General features: G+C 33.9%; 1 protein-coding gene across 2 annotated transcripts in view; it reads left to right on the top strand.

Moving 5' to 3' along the window:
• LOC113500497 overlaps positions 1-21,324 on the top strand; it is a 42,493-nt gene that overhangs the window by 17,707 nt on the left and 3,462 nt on the right. For both annotated transcript variants that reach the window (XM_026881320.1, XM_026881321.1), the window contains exons 2-4: positions 16,682-16,773; positions 19,749-19,914; positions 20,400-20,508. In XM_026881320.1, the coding sequence (XP_026737121.1) occupies positions 16,753-16,773; positions 19,749-19,914; positions 20,400-20,508 (296 nt within the window). In that variant the 5' untranslated portion in view covers positions 16,682-16,752. The remainder of the gene's footprint in view (positions 1-16,681; positions 16,774-19,748; positions 19,915-20,399; positions 20,509-21,324) is intronic.

Genomic DNA, 21,324 nt, shown 5'->3' with positions numbered 1-21,324 from the left:
CAAAAAGAGGGGGTATTATAAGTTTTTCGTGACTACCTGTTTGTTTGCCTGTCTGTTGATGTCATCATAGCTCCGAATGGATTTAGCGATTTAATTTTAGTTTGTTTTGTATTGTATCGTGTGCTAATGTTCTTAGACATGTATGATAAAAATCGGTTGGGATTTTAAAAGTTGTGAGGATTGAAAGTGGGGCAGAATAACCGAATATACTCTGCAAATGTTCATGACTTAATCAAGAAAGTTTTTAGCTTTAAATGAGAAAAGTAAAATTTTAAGAACTGTTTTTCTCATATTTATTTGTTTCCTTCAATAATAACCAGAAATGTTGACAATACGTCCGGGGTTTGTTTAAACATGCTAGCCTGTACATACTAAAGGAGGTACATACATATTATTATATAGGTCATTCTTACAACATTCTAGACAAAAGAAAAATGTTTTTGTCTTAACGACCTTCGGTTCGTCGGAACAGTTCCATTAATAACAAATGCTTATTGACCAAATATGACGTCAGAAGATAGATAGCATGACCGCACTGGACAAAATATCATTGTCACTGTAACACGATATCCTATAGTTGACATACTAATGACATTTGACATGGAAACTAAGTTAATATGATACCAATCTATATACTTTCAACTGCTGAAGAGGCTTGTATCTTTTTCCATATAAGGAAGGTTTGAGCATTGATTACCAACCTAGGACACTACGGATTGGTGATATCAGTTCAATTTCAGTATTTGAAAGCTAGGTTTCCTGACGTTGAACTAAGTTACAAGTATAAGTTTTTTAAATTTCCCATGCCCGTACAAATAAGGAAGAAATGAAATGACCCATTAAAAGTATAGAACTTTTTTATCGCAGCAATATATTGGCAAAGTAGATATTCTTAAGTTTTAAAACTCAAACGTTAAATCACTGAAGATTGCGAGTGAAAAAAGACTTTTCCGGTACAAAAGTGTAGGTAGCAATTTAATGCGTTAAGTTTAGAAAAGTTTGAAAGTCCTATAATATAGTACTTTTTAATTTTTGATAATATCGAAATCGAATGAACTCTTTATTTTCGTAGTAACTTTTGTGACGATGATACATTATTAAGTGTTGGGTCCTTGGACCTTTTAAGATAATATTTTGTTTCAGTTCTCTCTTTTTTCTTCAGTTTTTAATTAATGACGTGACGAATAACCTCTTTGTTATTCGTCATGTAATTAATTAAAAAGTATTTACAACCTTTACAGTTCTATTTAACTATTATTTAATCTCAAAAGAAGGATATAATACTAAGGCCAGTTGAACCCACACTAAGCTCGGGAATAAATTGTAATGAAACTCGTGCAAGGCACTGCGTACGGGTCTAGAAACAGTTGTAATGTTAATTACGCGCTCATGTAGAACAAATGTTATTATCATAGGGCCTTGGTAATAAAAGATAAAGCTGGTTAGGAGCCACTTACTGCAGCAGAACTTGGAATCCCTCGGTAATTAACTATTTAGATAGTCGTAACAAGATTATGTATATTACGGTTACAAACGTTTAGGGGAATAGATGTAATAGGTTAAGTTATTCTACGAAGTTTGTATGTTTAAAGTTTGGTTTAGGTTGTCTTGTTCGATCCTTCGATACAGTATCGACATGGACTAAATAATTTTGTTTCCAAAACTGCCTACTTTTTTCTTTCCGTATTACTAATTGAATTACATTTTCAGCTTTTTTTTAGTTGGTTAATTAATAATGACTGATTTGTTACTTTGTTTTCGTCTCGCACCCTTGATCAAATTACAGTAAATCGTAGCATATTCACGTCACTTATGTATAAAAATTGTGCGAATTGTACCTCTCCTAAACTTTAAAACAGTTGTTTATTGTCAAAATTTATTGCTCAGGTAAACGCAATACTACATATCTAATAATTATAGCTCAAATATTTTTACTTTGATACCCAATCACCATCTCTATTTACCAGTAAAGTATGAATATATTACCTCTACATTTATGTAACAGTAACTGAATAGCGTATCAATACTACAGCTATTTCCGATGTTAACGATTGGTAACTCGGCGGCGAGGCGAACAATAATAATGGCGCTTCTAGGAAACCATCAATCAAAGCTCGGCATTGTTGGAATGGACACGGATGATGCATACGCAACTTAGGGCTCATTCACTGACCCTTCACTTTCCCCCGATAAAGGTGCTTTTATTAAAACGTGTAAGGTATTTAGGTTTTTGTGTTACGTGTTTCTTTGTGTAGAGAATAGGGGATAAGAAATAGCTTTCATATAACAAGTGAGGTTTTTTGACTGTTGCATGGTTTTTAATAAATTTATTGATAAAATTACAATAAGCTGGAAATAAATGATTTCGCTTTTCGCATTAGTGTAAAAATTAACTAAGCATTGTTGGAATTGATATGAAAGTTGCATATGCAAATTAAGGCTAATTCAGTAACTTCTACACATTAAAAGCGATGAAATAGCTAATAATAATAAGTTTTATTGTGCATAAAAATGGTACATTCTTGTTACAATAATGTTGAGGTATACAAGTAGGATTAACCAATATTACGGTTTGCTTCTATTTAATAAATACTTGAAGATGTAAATTTTCTTGTTCGTTATTTTGTTAAAAAATGAGTGGGATTAAAAGCTTTTTCTTCAATAGCGTGGTATTCTTTTTATAATGGGAAACGTGTTGTAGTTTTAAATCTGCTGTGAGCAATAAAAATTGAATTAGCCGTAATGTTTCATTCATCTAGTCCACATGTGTATTTCATTTATCAAAATGTTCCTTAAATTTAATTTTATTTTATTCCTGATATTTTACCAACAAGAGGTTTTTAAATTGAGTTAATACCAGCTACTATTAATTAAGACTATCTATCTATACGTACCTATTGCATAACATATTTTTCCCCGCAGTAAGTTGTATTGTAGCAAGTTGCTAATTAGTATCGGGCCGGCTATCAGTTTGCAGCACACCGTGTTTGGAATAGTTCATAACTCCGTATTATTTAAAAGTTCAGCGCAGAATACACTGAAAACATTGCCCTGCGAGTTTTATCAGGCATTGATTCATATTTTTTAGCATTTTTAATAACAAGCGCGTGGCGTCCGTCCTCACTTTTAATAGTTTTTCGTTATTTTGGGGTAAAATTAGTTCTAATTTAAAAATGTACAATCTGAAAATAAAAGTCCAGAATATTGTTTAATTTGAATCTACAGTTTAAACCTTTTCGTGAGAATAAAACGTACAAATAAAACATTTTTAACTTCAGTCAATTCTACATCACGATGAATTTAGTGGCTACATCAACTTCATGTATATGCCACGTATGTGTTTATAATTTTCTCTTCGCAACGGATCATATTACGAGTAACTTCTGTGACTATACCTCAAATGTATCCCGATCGCTGACTATCGCTACAGAGCCGGTTAGTGTCCCACTTTAATATCGATTTAAAGCTTTAAGGGGTCTGACTTTCTCTGAACCCCTGTCCCCGTGTAAATCTTTCGGAAGATCTATGGTACTGTGAATAAATTACTCTCGTACTTAACTCTCGTTTCATTAAAAACTAACTTTCGTATTTTTGCACCATATGAGAAGAAATCTTTTGTAATGTTTGTTTTAATTATGTGAAAAAGAAATTCTTTATTATTTTAAAAGAAAAAAAGCATTTTATGCAAAATCAAATCATTATATTCATTGTTATATGGGTATATTTTTTATACAATTCATATTCCATCCGTATCGTACATGACAACCGCAAATTAATATTTAATTACTATTGTATTTCATAACAGTGTGGTAATTAAACAGCTGCTTACACATATAACTAATGCTTTTACAAATAACTATATACATCTAAGAATTAACATACTGAACATTGGAAAAAAGAATACGAAACACGAAAGTTACGAAACAAAAGAACGCGTTCGACGTCATTATAATTTTAATATCTGCTAGAAGTTGAGTGAAATGTTATTTATTTATAACAAGCATAAGTATGAAGGAGTACAGAATCTAAGTTTACATAAGTAAATAGTATGTTGGCGAGCATAAAGTAAGTGGTCCTTTGTTAGCATCAGCTTAATGCTTAATTTACAGGAATATGGCCGGAACTTTGAACGAGAAACACGAAAATCTTGGAACGAGTACTGCGTAATTAACTTAGACGAAATTTATATATATACAGTCTATTGTTTAATTTGTATTTTCCGTTTATGTAGGGTCAAGAAACCTACACGCTTAATGGTAAATAATGATATCAAATCGAGGGCATAAGTTAAAAGCGAAAAAAAACTGCATTTATTTTATAGTTATATTTTCTACTACTTTCTTTCTTCATTTTCTTGACCACATATTTATCAGTTCTTTAGTTTCATAAGCTTGTCATTTAACTAAACATTTTGCGACTCTGCCAAGTAGGTTGCCAATACGAGTATATTATCTGAATGCTTCTTACTTGGCTCCCTAAAAGTTGACAGATTCAAGTGCTTACCTTCTAAACTTTTATTGCGGTGATTTATGGTGTGTGTTTGTTGGAACTGAAAGTATTTATTTTATTGGATAGTATATTTATTTTACTTAGATAAACTGATTTGTGTGACCTTCAACTATCCGAGATAACCAATCTCGTATATTTTTTTTTCTGTCTTTTTAATTGAAGTTCAAACTATCTTTTATGATTATTATTATTCTGAAAAAAAAAACCTTTTTGTAGAATAATAAAAATATTTTAACACAAAATGAAACTTAAAAAAAAAACCAGTTTCAGCGTTCGTTTCAATCACATTAATCTTTGTCATGATCTGATAAAGCGGTCGGGGGATAAAGATCGGTAATCTTTATCAGACGACAGCGAGTCCCCCGCAGCTTCTGCTGTACGAACGTCTTATTTTTCTATTACAAAGCATATTTTAGATGTAATTCAAATGGGACGATATGAGATGTCGATACCAGATCGCTTAAAGATTTTTTTGATAGAATGTGTCACAGGTATAACCTAAAAAATATATTAAAATCGTGTTTAATATTACAATGTCAACTTTCAAGCATATTAAGATACTTTTTTCTTACAGGAACTCGTATAATTCCTTTCCTAACCTAACCTTAAATAACAATAATAAAATGCTACGAAACATAAAAAAGTTATGCTTACAAGTAGGTCCTCAAAGGGCATAGATTTTTTCGAGCAGGTACGCGCACGTAATTGCGATCTTTGAACCCAATACATGAATATTGAACGAGGGTTACCTCTTAGATATTAACACATACCTAAACGAATAAGACCAGCATAACCAATTAGGTCTTTGAAGAATCAATTTCTTTCGTTCCAGCTGTGTGGTTAGTATAATCTATTTTCGATTAAATGTAATGTATAGTTGCTTGCCTCCCTCTTCACGGAAAGAACATTTTGGAAACTAAAGACATTTTCCGCATTTTCCGTGGCCCACTATTGATAAAAACATTTTACATTTTCTAAAATTTAAGTACTCGAAATTCTACAAAAATCATGAGTATTTATTAAATGCCCTCTATCTGAAGAAAAAAGTGATTCGAAACATTATACCGCCGATATACATTCACAATCTGGACCTTATAATGGAACAGGGCTTCCTCACCATAACAAACATTTCTATTGCCTCGTCTAACATTTGTATTTTGATAATAAAGCGGAAAGTCCTTCTCGGAACAACCGAATATAAATGGGTTGTTAATTTTAAGTGTTATATCAAAGTTCGGCTTCCGGTTGAAATGTAATTTTCCATTAACATTCACAAAATACGCAGAACTAAGACAAATATAAAGTTTAATCGAATGGAATAATGTTACTGTGTACGTAGATTCAAACTGTTTAACCTTACCTGTAAAATAATGTAATCGAAATTTTCGACAGAATTTGTGTCGACAATTGTTTCTACCCATGGTTGATTAAAAATTTCACGTCTGACAGCACACCTATTCATCTTCATAAGAGCCAAGCTATAACTTTACGCGATGTATCAAAAGAATAGCGCACAATTCGATTAGTTGCCTTCAGATGGTCCGCCGGGTGTCTATGCCCAAAGCGTATCTATCAATAATGTAGTTAGATACTATTGGCCTTTGGCAACAAAGTTTGTTATTATACTCAGAACCTATATTACTGTCTGTTTATCACACACTTGTGTTATTGATATAACTGAAACATCAATCTCGTGATAGTTTCCAATTTTCGTATCCAAATTGCTTTGGGAATACAGCTGAATAAATTATGAAGGTTCCGATGTTTTTGAATGTTGAAGAACCTTATTATCCTTTTGATCAACATAAAATATGTATCTTGAATTTCAATTAACTGAAATACGGAGTCGTATTAACCAGTTCAATGAAACTTGAGACGATACGAAAGATAGATCAATTACTTTGATAAATGGAGAGAGCAAGACGTGATTACCGATATAGACCTCAATTCTGCTGAGTTCATCAAAACAGTTTGAGAAAGTTGGCGCGTAATTCGCGTAGTCTGGCTACAAAAGGAACAAGCAAGTCATGACGGCGTGACCTCTCACATAACCACAAATGAGCCACGGGAAGACACCTTTGTTATTTCCCTTTCGAACTGTAGCCACAACCGGCCGTTGAGTTGACCCAAATAAACAATAGTTCGTGTTCAAACTACGTCTGACCTAGGTACCATGTAGTTAGATCAAGTCAACCATTGCTAATGTATTATTTCTCGGTACAGAGTTAACAATGCTCCTAATTTGGATTAACCAGCCGGAGTTGAATTGAATCTGTGCTGTAGTTCATTGTTTGTGGAGAATTTGGAATGCGCGCCAATTAATAATAACCAGAATTTATACTGTTGAAACGAAAAAATAATAATAGTAAATGTACTAAGTTTTTAATATTAAGTTTATATCCATTTATACATGTGCATGTTATACTATAACTTGGCCCAAATCTATCTCTTAAATTGTCATGAATATTATAATTAGTAACAAGTGTAGCTACTAAGCATCTTATGCCATCTTGTCACTGTATCTAATATCGCTTTCAAAATCTTTGTAGATGTTGTATATACAAAATTGACTAGTTTAGTGTTGTAACTTAATACTTCATAAATACATTATACATGTATTAAATGTACTCAAACAAAATCAAAACAATTCAAATTAATCTTAAGTCGGTTTACAACTTGACATTTTCGTAGGCCTTTCCAAAGTAGCGTCAGAACAGCCATTACTTGATCACAGCGTCGGCCTCTTGATAAACAAAGTTTTCATTAAACAATCGCAATTCCTATAATGAAAAAGTGATTAATGTTTCCGTTCAATTTCATCAAGTGAACGTCATTAAGGGAAACATTTGTGATATATTTATAATAATTTAATCTTAAAAAAAAAATTGCTGATTGCTGAGCTTGTAAACTAGAGTAAACGAAAATAAAATTTAACTTTTTATGACGCAGTCTGGGAAAAAGCTCTGCTTTCCTCATGAATAACTTACGTGTGAAACAAAAAAACAAACAAACAAACATGTTAAACCCAATTTTAGATTTACCTACAATATAATGAAATTTTTTTTTTTTTTAAATCTTTATTTCCTTGTAAGTACTTCCAATAGTACTCCCTAATAATGGTCACGATTCACTAATACTTGTCTTATCTCTACTAGTCGGTACCCAGTACTGCAAGCTAGGGGTATAATGTACAAGATGAGCCCTCCGTGCCCGCGTGTTATACCAATAATGCCTCTAATGTTAGTAGAGCTGCTAAGCTTGTGTATTACTCCCGATATCTTCGTAAAAGGCTGCTCTTGCACTACATACAGGCTTTTTAATACAGCCTTTATATCGATGCAATAGGGTTGATTTTCAGTATTCGCTGATAGGTACTATAGTTGTAACTTGTAACCATTGAAGTGCGGTCGATCTTTCTAATGTACTTCAATGTTCCAATGAAAAGTTTAATGTTTTTTTGATTGTACTCTATTTTATTGTGAACAATATTTCATGTCATTATGTGTATTATAATGTTTAGTCATATTAGTCGGAGTTCTTAAAACATAGACTTGAATTTAACTATAACCGAAGTCGCGATGTGTTTCACCATCCACCATCTTGTAATTATAAATTCATGATATTCTGTTAATGTGTGGGAAGCCAATATTCTCTGGATTATCTCCTTAATCTACAGATTACTTAAACAAGATATTAAATGAGTAAATCAAGTTGTCGGTAGGTGAATTGATATATGTATGTACGTAGTGTACTGCATTCGGTAAAGTGAGAGAATGATGTGTCGCACGGCATTCATAATTGAGTTAAGACTGCTAAGAGCTGTGTCGGCAGATATGAGAACCTTCCACCACTCTCAAGTTCTATTCAAAGAGCTTCATTCGTGCTACTGCATCATCATCCTAGCCTTCTCCCAATTACGTTAAGGTCTGCTCCCAGTCTAAAAGGATGTAGCTCATTACCAGTTTTACAAGGAGCTTCCGCTTATCTGACCTCTTCAACACAGTTACCAGGGCAACATGATACCCCCTAGTCAGATCTGGATCTGGTTTTCAGACTTTCTAGCTTCTGACTACCGGTCGCGTCGTGATTGTCAGAGATGTGGGAATAACAGCCGGGATCTACAATTTAGCGTGCCTTCCCAAACACATCGGATATACGGTTGTGACATTGATGGTCACCCATCTAATGACCGACCGTATCAGGTGTAGTTTAACTTGTTATCGATCAATTTGTGCAGTTACAGTTTAGTCAACATGGATTCAATTCATAACCAAATTGTATGATTCTATAAGAAATAAGGCGAACTCAAATTTCTTTTAATCATAATATCAAGAAACAAAATACGACATCAAAGTTCGTTTACTTTTCGCTTAAACCACAACCAACAGACAATGGTAGAAAAAGTTTAATTGACCGTGAGATCAAACAAAAAAAGCTAATACAAAAACAGCTCGGGCATTATTTGATCAATCGTTTCCTTTATAGAGTTCAATGGGTATAACGTATAATAACGTTTACTTGTAATTAAAAGGCGAATAGAAATCATTACGGACATTATCATGGTTGGGGAGGCTCGATTCTAATTTGTGTTAGTGTGTGTTGTGATGGATCGATAGCGTGTCATACATTTTGTTCCGTTTTCTTGCAATAGTAATCACCGATACATCCTTGAGGTAATAGAATTTCATTTGTTAGGAAGTTTTAAATGTGTGGATTTAAGTGTTTTTTTTTTGTTTTTAATATTTACGAGTGGTACAAAATCTTTTTGATGACGCGAAGGAGTATAAATATTGTTAAATCTGGAGTATAGATCGCTTATATCTCACATTGAAAAGCCACCTCAATTTAGATAAAACTCGGTTTTAGGACAGATTGAACGATAAGAAGAGACACTGGTTACTGCTCATTCACCACACGAGGAAAGCCATGAAAAAAACTACTAATCAAGTTTATAAACCTTTTTCTATGTCATGCCTCCTTTCACACCCGAATTCGTTGACAGCATATACACAGGTATATTTTATTTGTCTATTGTCCCTTAACACAATCTATGGAGCGACCGGTATTTGCAATTGGGCCCGGTAAATGGCATTAGGGTTTCCTCGTATTACACGGCCCTTAGAAAATAACGTCATTGGCGGAAAATGGATACACGTACACCTACGCTCACATTGTAAGGTATAATGGAGTGGCGCTAATATTATTATAGTTGATGGAAAGTTTTTTATATGTAAGTCATGAGCCTCATTAAAAAAGAAAAAGTCACTCAGTTTTGTTTTTTTTTTGTAAGTCCCCGCCATGACAACCTTTATAGTACGGCAGTGTTTTTTAATAAAAGTTGTGACATTGTGTTATAGGTATTATATATACCAATGATATTTGATTCTGCTCTAATACCAGGATTTGTAAGCAATATGATATTCAATGAATTCATATTTTTTTCAAATCACAAATAATGTGTTATTAGTCTACATACCGTTCCAGAGAACCGCTACCAATACTGTTTGTTCCTACAAATAATTAATTCGATTGACGACTCTTACTTTGTATATTCGATGCCAGTTCGCGAACCTGCTGCAAACATGATTACGTAATCTGTTTTTGATTCTGTGCCGAGTTGCAAAGAGATATCTTACTAATATTTCATACGTTTAGATATTTATATGCTTTTTGTTCAATCATTCAGAAAAGGTTGTACGTTCTGAATTAACTTTTATTGCCATTCCGACGAAAGGAACAAATTTATTAATACTGGTTGGTAGTCAATGAGAGATTCCTTTGTTAAATATTTGTTGGGGTGTCTACCCTATTACGTGTTGCGAAGATACTTGTTTTCATTTTCGTTCTTCTTAGAGAACGAGGCTGGAATAAAAAAAATGGCAGAAGTGGCATGGATACAATTCACGTGAATCAGAAGAAAATAAAGTACAATTTTTAGGAATGAATAGATCCTAATTACAATTATGATGATAATGACGTTGTCACAAATATCCCAGTCAAGAGTCCATTTTAGTGAAGTATTTAAATCACGGATTTCTTCTTCAAATTGAGGAAATACTTTCACTTAGTTAATTGTCTTGTAATACAGCTATTTGGAGTCCTGCCACTTTATAACGCGTAAAATAGCGCCTTTTGCCAACTATTTTCAGTGTGGCAGTCGCTTAGCAGCTTCCTGGCAATGCGTTATGTAGTATAGCTTTATTGAGGTTTGAATATAAAATAATTGACGTGAAAAAAGTGTTTTATACTTCTAGGATATTAGATCATTATTCCTGTGCATTTAATTTACTAATGACTTAAAATTTAAGCAAGTAAATTATCACAAACTCAGTCTTCGTATTTCAAGCATTATCTCTAGTTTTACTTTACGCCTTTGCTACTCATTAAATTATAGTAAAGAGTATCAACATATCAAGAAAAAAAATACAAAGTCACACAATCCTTTAAACAATATCTTCATTCTAAAACTTCACTTTCTATTTTCGTTTGCTATATACCCTTAATTAATCATCATTATCATAAGAACTGAAAAAAGCACAAACAAAATTTTTAAACCTTCGCGCTAAAATTAAATTCAAAACATTATCAATTTGTTGCTTTTTTTTTACTTTTATGGATTTCATTAATCCGGCTTTAGCACATTGCGTGGTTACAGATATCGGCGGCGGCTAATTTTCATGCAAATGAATCTCACGCGAGGATGGCTCGGTGTTTGCATAATGGATAAAACCGCAATGCCACCGCGCTCCTGTTTCGGACACAATGCGGTACAATCCGGTGCAGAGTGAGGGAATGTGTTAAACAGAAAACTAGTCGACGACTTTATTTTCATGTTACATTTTACGTCAAAAGTTAAGTGTTGAAGCACTGTTTGCTGTTAGTCGTTTGTCGTTTATGTTGAATTAAATCATGTCTTTTTTTGTAGCTATACAACCTAGTGAGCTTCGAGGTTTTTTTACGTCACTTTTCATTTAATCGGTTTTTTGAAGTTTGACACAAAATGTTTATTCTCTTCTCTAAACGCATGTTTTTGCATTATTAATTAATATTTACCTACTTATTTAAGCAGATTAGAACATCGCAGAGGGTTATTATGACAGATGTAATTAGCGAAACATGATGTACTAATTATAATAATTTAGACATTTGACACGAGCGTGGTACACAAGATAGACTCAGAAATTAATTTGTGTTAATTTAAATTGGTGCCGTAAATGTTGTTTTGTGTTATAAACTTTTTGATGAAAAGCAAAAGGTGGAAGTGGGCTTTTGATTAAAAACTTTGTTAGAAATGTTTTCAATGTCAGGTATTATGAAAATAAAATTTAAGGAATATTATTTAAAGAACTTTTAATTATTCGCATAGTTATTATAAATTTGTTACTCTACCTTGAATAGTAATTACACGTCGAATTCACGAAAACTAGTAACAACTACTAACTTACCTTAACTAATTAGCAAAGATTCTTTCTAACTATGTTTTGTAAGCTTAATACACTCAAATGAATCCAGAACGAGACGGCAATAAAGTTTTAGAACAAAACTTAAGTCGAAAGACTGGCGAGAAGAGATAGAGGATTTCAATCACATAGCACAATGCGCGGTAATACCAATCCACGCACGATTGTTCTCCAGAATACTCCAAATCCCCTACCACTCTCTTAAAGTGATAATATTGCAGATGTGGAAACAAGACAGCGCGCTACGCGATGTAGAGCGCCATCTCTCTTACACTTATAAAATAATAATACTTTAATTCATGGTGGTACGCTTTCGGATTAGTTCGTGTTATATGATCCCTTTGAACAGGAAATAACAGTTTCCTTTATACCGTCAGTGCTTTGATTTAAATTGAATGACAAAGGGATTGGTAACATTACGTATCTAATTACAAGATTTTACAGTCTATAAAAGCTATGGTTAGCTTTCCTCACTGTGGATTATTTCAGATCTTAGTATGCATGTATATACATAGATTTTAGTGAATCATCTCGTGGATCTCACGTGGATAAGTTTTCCCTTCAAGCATATTTTTGCAATACGTTTTTGTTTGTTTCCCTTGTCTAAAGATATTATTGAGAAAATATCCTCGTAAGCTTATTACACTTTGAATATAAATCCAGACGACTAATTTAAATATCTGTCGATTCCGAAAATCTTGAAACTTGAAACTTGAACAGACGAATATTTTATTCCATTGAATACAATATTATCAGCTATTCCTTAGTCGTTTTACATAATTAGATTAAAATAATTTATCGATTTATTTTACTAAAAGGTAAGAAAATTAGTTATACTGGTAAAAATAATAAAATTTTCAGCTACGAACTTAATAGGTATAGTTAAAACAAACTGGGAATTTGTTTACATTATTATATTGCTGTGTTATTGCAGCACTAGTACCGTTATTTTTGTGTGTGGTAAGCTCCTTCAAAAATGGTTGAGCTGCACGTGCTACTCCAGGTATGAGGTCCGCTTGATAGCGCAGACTTGCTCAGATTGATCAAGCTCTTTTTCTCAAAGCTCAGTCCTGGAGAAACGCCGCATTTATACTAATGATGAATACATTACATTGTCTGGACTTAAAACGAGGCAATGACTGCTGAGTTTGATTCGACGTTTGTTCTCAGGGTTCTCAGTTAGAAAATATTACCGCATACTGAAAACATTTATCTTCATTCCAGAATATAAATATTGAATATAATAAAGTCTGCATTGCCTCTGGTCTACAGTAGAATACAGACAGTGACAAGTATAGATGATTTAGTGTGTTATGTCGAATGACCTTTATGCAACAGTTAGGCTCGTTTGATTTTGACGTTGTATTTTTGGTAGGAGCATTCGATGCAAGCGGTTTTCCGCATTCAGGGTGTATGAGCCCACCGGACCGCACAGAGGGCGGTAGGAGCGCATAGGTAGGGACGTTCGGTGGGTGCTTAACAAAAGGAAATATACCGGGCTTTTTATTTCAGCCAGCACTCACCTCTCTAATTGGTTGCTAATTCTCTACACCGGAATAAACCTTTCTTTATTATCGTTTCTGTTTATTAACGTTCTCGCGCGTGTTTTGTTTCAGGATGTAATCATACAGAAAATGATTTTAGATTTAATACTATGTAGACTTTGTTTTTGTAATTTCTACTCTACCTACTGTTATCAAAGGTTTAATGTTTAATGTGTTATGTAGTTTAACCTCTCACTTCAAGCTAAAGAATGCCACTTAATAAACTTTAGTACCACGTTAAACCTTGTAAGAAATAGATTTGTTTTCTCAATCACTCCGCTTTTAAATATTTAACAACTTATATTTTTCTTAGCAGAATGCAAAATTAAATTAAAAGAAATGCGGAAAGATATTTCAAAACTGGAATAAAATTTCACGATCCTGTCTCCGCTATGAGCTTGGCGTATCCGCTAAGGGATGCAAGATCGATCTCGCGGGGCATAAATATTTGCATAGCATTCATCTCAACGCAATGGAAATATTTCTCTTGTTATTTATTTTATGCTTCGGTTGTATCTCTAAAATAACAAAGGTTGAACTATAAAGATAGTAAATTGTATTACCTATTAATTAGAGTTGAGACTAAGATCTCCTTGGCAAGGGCAATAAAGCTCTCTCACTAAATATAAAAAAAATCCATTACGATTCGCGAATTCGTTGTTCTTTATACGTTCTAGGATTTGTAGTAAAGGTATTTAAGTACCATTATTTCCAACAATGTAGTTGAACCTTATTTATACAAAAGTGATGTTCGTATAGAGTACAACCTTTCCGTTGGCTGCGAACTTTTTGGTAATTCTGAGCAAACAGATTTCTTTACAAACTAGAAGAAAGCTAGTTACGTCACTACGGCCTTAGAATCATTGCGCTGGCAGTAGGTTTGGTTGAGATTACGTTAGTCTCGGTTTTCTATTCTATCGAGGCTTAGAACTTTTGCAACTAAGAAACTTTGTCTAATAATGATATTGTTGACTTAACTTATCTTTCTCCCTTTTTGTTTTATCTGCTTGATATTTTTTCTTTTTAAATATACAGAGGTATTATTTTAGGGCCAGGTGTTGTATGTAAAAAATGTCCTTTTAGCTGACTTGCCGTCTATCTTTAGTAAGCTTGCTTTTTTTCTGAATAAATGTATATTTTTTACTATAAGACGTATACTATAACGGCTGTTGTTTTAATAAAATAATGATATTTAGTTAGCCTCTACGCCCTAGTGATCCGAATATACCAATTTCAAAAATATTCAATTGAAATTTAATTTATGACATGACCTCAATTGTCGACTACCATTAAAAACATAATGATATAAAAAAAACATCAAAAAAATTTTGAATTTTAAAATAGAGAAAGTTTATCTGTTCTTAAAAAATATGTATATCTTATTGTATTCATGATCTTACCTTTTCGTATTAGCATTAGATCCGTGTCAATGATTTTCAAGATAATAAAACGGTAGTTTTCCTTGTAAACAGAATGCGTACAAACTCGCGTGAAACATGACGGATAAAGCCGTCACGTACACTGGCTGTACAAAAAAGTAATGTATATATAAATGTATCCTGTTCATTTCCGTGGGAAAAATGTTTTATGAAATAGAAAAAAGTTGGTCAAGTACGCTCGTATTTGGTATACCTAAGTAATGAGATAGTATACAATGCAGTGTATAGTAATAAATTTAAAATTATTTTTACTGTATAATATATTCTAATATGTCTTATTATATTGGTTGAATATACTTATGTTTTAATATATTATTTATAGATGTTGCTCTTTTTGTTATTTTTAAGTCTATGGTTCTGTAAATCATAGACAGTTCAGAACGTTTTACTGTTAAAGTGAAACAGCAATAATTTTAAAAGATTGTTATTTTATTTTTTGTTTTCAATGTCCATTGCAGTCTTTTTCATTTTATCCATTCCTTTTATTACTCTTAAAACGTTAGTGGGAAGAAAATAAAAATATCGTGAGTTGTAATGTACAAAATGATTCCTTTTAACAAGTTCGTAGACACTCGACAAAGTGACAAAAAATGGTTGTTGTGTCTCAATTTAGGATTCTGTAGGTACCCTAGGAGACGCTATTAAATACTAAAACTCCGCCGTCTATTCGTCTGTCATCAGACTGCATCTCAAGAACTGTCATAGTAGGATAGATGATGTATTTTTGTTATTGCGTATTTGAGGAACTGCAAAAAGTTTTTTTTTCCTTTTCTCTTAAAAGTTTTGCCTTAAACCGACGTAGTATATGCATATTAAAACAGAATGGCCATATAGGTCCAAATAAAAAAAAAACAGGTCAAGCTACGTCGAATCTATTCAAGCGTTGAAAATATGCACAGGCATACATTTTAAGTTTCACCTACATAGGTTTACATGCATGAGATTATAGTTAAAAAAATGTTTTAAATATTTGACATAGTTTTATTTGCTCTAATTTTGGATGTACGTCGTTGCCTTTATGTCTAATTTTGAGAGTTTTCAAAGATGCCAATATGACAACTAACTACGGTATGCTATGATATCTATTTAAAATGCACATTAACTGGTTATAATACTCTTGTAATATCATAATTTTAGTGTTTAAATTTTAGGACTAGTTTTGTGATTACAACAATTTCATAATTGTCAATATCATTATAGGTCATACATACTTACAGTATCCATTTTTTAAATAACCATACAATACAATAATATAAACCTTTTTGTTTGAATAACTTACACGTATCTCATTCCATTTCTTTAATTATGACACGAGAATTTCGACGGTTACTTTCTCATTAAAAGTCATAGCATACCCCCACGCTACCTACCTAATTAATGAATTGAATACGTCCTTGTAATGAAATAATAAATTCCATATTTAAGCAATGAACATAAATTTCATTTTCAATTCTTTATCTTTTCGGTTTATTAATAAGACACTTTTTCCCATCAAAATTCTGGTTTTGACAGATTAAGTTTCCATACGTTCACCAATTTCGTCGAACATAAGTAACGACATTTTTGAATTGAAATGGCCAGCCTGGCGGACGACGATCGGCGGTCCATCACAAAAAAGATATGCGTCATGGGTGTTCCCTTTGTCACCCGGATTAGGGACGTACAACAAAACATTTCCATTCGATTCTATTGGAGTGTACCCATTAATCGGTTGTTATCGATTGTTCAGGCGTGGAGAGGCGCTGGGTAGCGTCGGGCGCGAGGCGATGATCGGCCGCACGGCTCGGCCGCGCGCTCACCATGCGACAGCCGTCGACCGATGTAAGTACAACTATCTAGTACATGTCGCAAAGATAATTTTCTTTCAAGGCTTAAAACAGTAGAAAAAGGGTATTAACCTTCAATCAAGATTTTGAATCAGCAGTTGCAGTTTCACGTAGGCTCAAAGACAACCATCTTTAAGACTGAGAAGTATGAGTCTAAGAATATCTTTAAGATTCAAACAATTCTTCTAACAAATCTAGCTACACTGTTCACACAAAAAAACAGTGATTTTAAAGCAGAGGCGTAATAATACGTTTGGTTTTGTGTTTGTTTTGTCGCAGACTTCGAAGCGAGGAAATTGATCACGAAAATAATGTACCGCTTAGTATTATTTTCGTAACCAACTTTCCCGTTTCTTCCCCTTCATATAGAACTTTCCGTTCTCCCACAAGATCGGAACAACAATAAACAATTACCGGAATGTGAGAGAAATAGATGTAACACAATAAAATCCGAGTCACATGTGCTACCAATTGAACGATACGAGTATTTCGAGCGTTTCGAGTTGTAGGGAAGAATCCTTACACATCCTACTTGTTATACAATTGTCGCGTACTTGTCTGCGCTCCCCTAAACGATAGGAGGCAAGTTAATGAGGAGGTGAGTACCTAAGTAATATGAGAACGCTGGAACTTAAAATTAAAACTCAAGCTGTAAAATTTTCGCGTCAGATAATTACGACGAAAGGGTTTGACGGCATCATTTTTCTTAAGTCTTTTTTATTTTAAATTCATTATTATTGACAGTAAAGTTATTCACTGGAGCTATGAGTCTGACTTGAATAGGGGATAATACTGGTTTACACAAAAGATATAAAAATTGGGGATTATTTTAAGCTTTGCCAATATCATAATGTAGTCACGCCTAAGGCGCTTGTACGTGGGAGGCGGCCCTCTACTAAACCTTAACTAGATCCTGCTGTAATTGAAGAACTTATTCTAATACCAAACAGTTTTTAAACATCTTTAAAATAAGAAAACAAAAGAACATTTAATATTGTATTTGAAAAAAATAATGAATCACACATGCCAGTCACGCTTCAGAAATATTAAAATATATTTTTTTGTAAAAAGTTTTATCTCAAAATGCTGCAGACGAAAATTAGAACTGATTTCACAATTTCCATGCGACTGCCATCGCGGGTAAAAGCTTACATAATTAAATTAGACTTACAGAGTCCGACAACCTCTGCATGTGGTATTTATCACTCTGTAATATACTCGACTCAGGTTCGTAAAAAACGAGCACTCAGTTATTCAGTCTCTAGTTACATTCGACCCGAAAGGAAACGTTGTAATGAGATTTCATAAATGGCGCATTTTAATTAAAAATAAATATGTTCCATACGTATAACGTTTTGGTCCAACTTAACTAGGAGGGGACTAGTCAATTGTATTGCATTGCCTTATTATGGGATTTTCTTTTTACGTTAAAACAATTAATATTTAATTCATAAAAGATTCAGAATGGCAAATAACCAAATAATACAGTAGTTCGATATTAGGTGTAGTTGGCATCAGCGTATGTTCGTTAATATCGGAAACTACTCAGCTCCCCATTGATCTATTTATTATTAGTGCGCAAACAAGCCCGTGTTCGTAATACTTAACCGTTCTAATTGCACTGCTTTTGAAGTATCGTATCCAACGTACGATTTCGAAATAATTATAATTTATTAAGAGAACATACATACATAATATCGTTCAACATATTTGGTACATTTCCCTCAAACATGACTAAACGAAATGGTAATTTTCTCGGGAATTGTGTCGGTTTATTATATATTCACAATGAGTACCAAGACGTAGGATGTAGCTTGTGTTCAATCTTGAGGATATGTTGAAATTTCAACTTTTCCGCTTTGGCTTTAAATTTAAATATTTTTTTTGCCAACATGCATAAATGGACATTACTGTGAGATTGGTTATTAGATACTTGAACTTGAGCTTTGGGGTAAATATCACACGCTACAATGTACATCGATACTCCATTAAGTATTCTGCAAAATCAAACTGCGGATTCGAAAAAGAGGAATAAGCATTGGTAACGAGAAAAACTCAATGAATGGAATGATCGTTGTCGTTTTAGACCGCCGACCCAAAGTTGCAGCGAAACAATGAATCTAATGGACCTGATACAGCTACGACATTTTAAATATGAAGTGGTTTGAAAGCCACTAGCGTAGTTAAGTGGGACTGGCTTTCATTTGTCGTCCGCAAACTGCGAATATACAAACTGTTGCTTCTCTGCGCAGTATATTGGTTAAAGATCTGTTGCACCGTCTGATGTCTGTTTTGTGTAGAAAACAATAGCTTTAGAAATACATTTAGCTGCTTTGTTTTTGATTTAGGTAAGGGATTATCTTATTAAACTCTGAAAGAATATCGTTATTTATCTGTATTACTTAATTTAATTATTTTTATTATTTATTATTAATATGTAAGGAAGTTCAAGCATTTACACAATATGATAAATTCTTTAAACTTCTTCAGTACTTTTCCCTCAACTGGTTAACGGCTCCTTCATCTATCACAAAATGATAAATCTGCAGGCACTAATCTTAATGAGCCGTTCAGTGTGTAACACCTGCTCCCGCAAGGTCCTTTACAATGCCACCAAAAATTTTATGAGCATGTCTGAGAACTGGTCTCATTTGATCAAACGAGGTTGACGAATACGCTAAGGAGAAGAAAGGCACTAATACTGATGCGATTATTGTATAGGTATCACTCTATAGGAATCCGAAGAAAAAAATCCTTAAACTTGACTTGATACTACATATTAAGGGCTTTCTCCCGAAACCAGCTTTGTTTTTTGATTCGATTTTCGATGTTCCGTCTCAAAATTCCCGGTTAAAGAGTACCAACCCGAGCTCAATTAGATTAAAACAGAACTCGCCTATGTTGAGAGTTAGCTTCAGCTTACAGTTTTCTGTAACAAAAACTAGTAAAATACTTTCGTTTATTTTTCAGACGGTCGACAAAGCAGTATGGACGGAGGAGAGTGGCGCGGCGCGGCTGGAGGCCGTGCTGGTTGCGCTGGTGGAGCGCAAGGCGCGCGCGCTGCACGCCGAGCAGTCCCGGCGGCGCGCGCGCACACACCCGCTGCTGCTGTTACTACGAGACCCCGTGCCAGACGGTTAGTAAACACACAGTAAACTTTTTGGTGTCCAGTCGACATTTTCGGCGGTATTGGCGAAAGTGTAGGCGGCATTTTCGGCTACTCAATAGTTTTCGGGTTTATATTCACTTTATGGCAGATCACTCACTTTTTTTGTCATGTGAACGAAATATGAGTTTTGTGATACTGAATGTATCAGATAGTAGCAAAACATGGGTTCGTTTAGTTTTATCCATGGTGCAAATTCTGTCCATAAAAGTTTAGACACATTGTATGTCAATTTAGGCTAAATTCTATAATGGATAATTGGATTGTGACGTTAACCGAACACGTTTTAGCATTGGGGTTATATGTACATTAACATTGGTGGTTATATAGAGGGCTTAGTTTTCATTTTTTGAAGTGGAATAGTTTGGGAAACTAATAATCTTACTTTATTGGAGCTGCTAAATCATAGTGAATTAAATAGATACTTAAATAATTCATTGTTTCTCGTGTTACAGAGGAGGCGTCGATGATCGGCAGTCCTGGTGAAGAACTGCCATCACACTGGTGTGAACATGAGATCGCGAGGCACAAACGTAAAAAACTAAAACTTCAAACTAGACACAGGTAACTGAACTATTCTGTCAAGGTATAAGTATGCTATAAGCAAGTCTCACTAGGGTGACCTCGGTCAGGAAGAGCTTAAGCCAAAACTTTATTATCTAATCACTTACAAATAATATCCTGATTGATGTACAATTCGAGTACTTTGGATTTTCTTTATTACTCTGTGAAGAAAAAGGGAAGTCTAATTATTATCTGTATAAATATTTGACTATAATTCACTATATGTTATCTAACTGTTGTTTTTTTTGCCTGTAATTCATCCCTAATCATCATTGGCCTAGCCTTTTCCCAAATATGTTGGGGTCGGCTACCAGTCCAACCGGTTTCAGCTAAGTACCAGTGTTTTACAAGGAGTGACTGCCTATCTGACCTCCTCAACCCAGTTACCTGGGCAACACGATACCCCTTGGTTAGACTGGCTGTCAGACGTTTTCAAGCTTCCGACTACCTGTAACGACTGTCAAAGATGTAGGAATAACAGCTGGGACCCACAATTTAACGTGCCTTCCGAAACACGGAGGAACTCGTTATGACAAAGATGGTCACACATCTACGGACCAACCGCGTCAAGCATAGCTTAACCTGTGATCGAACGACTTATGCGGTTATAACTTAGAAACGAGCTCCTCCCTAATTCATCCCTGATGTTGAGATAAATAAATAAAAAGTCACAAGCCACAAAAAGTCCACATATATCCTTGACCACGCAAAAAGTAATAAAAATAGCTTTGCATATTGTTATGTCTCTACTTTCTCGTGTAAAGGGGAGCATTACTCACCACACGACAGTGTTTACGACTGCTGAACCATTCACAG

This window comes from Trichoplusia ni, chromosome 14, assembly GCF_003590095.1.
Source record: "Trichoplusia ni isolate ovarian cell line Hi5 chromosome 14, tn1, whole genome shotgun sequence".
Classification (NCBI taxonomy): Eukaryota; Metazoa; Arthropoda; class Insecta; order Lepidoptera; family Noctuidae; genus Trichoplusia; species Trichoplusia ni.
The sequence above is the reverse complement of the archived record's forward strand: the minus strand, read 5'-3'. Positions and strand labels throughout refer to the sequence as shown.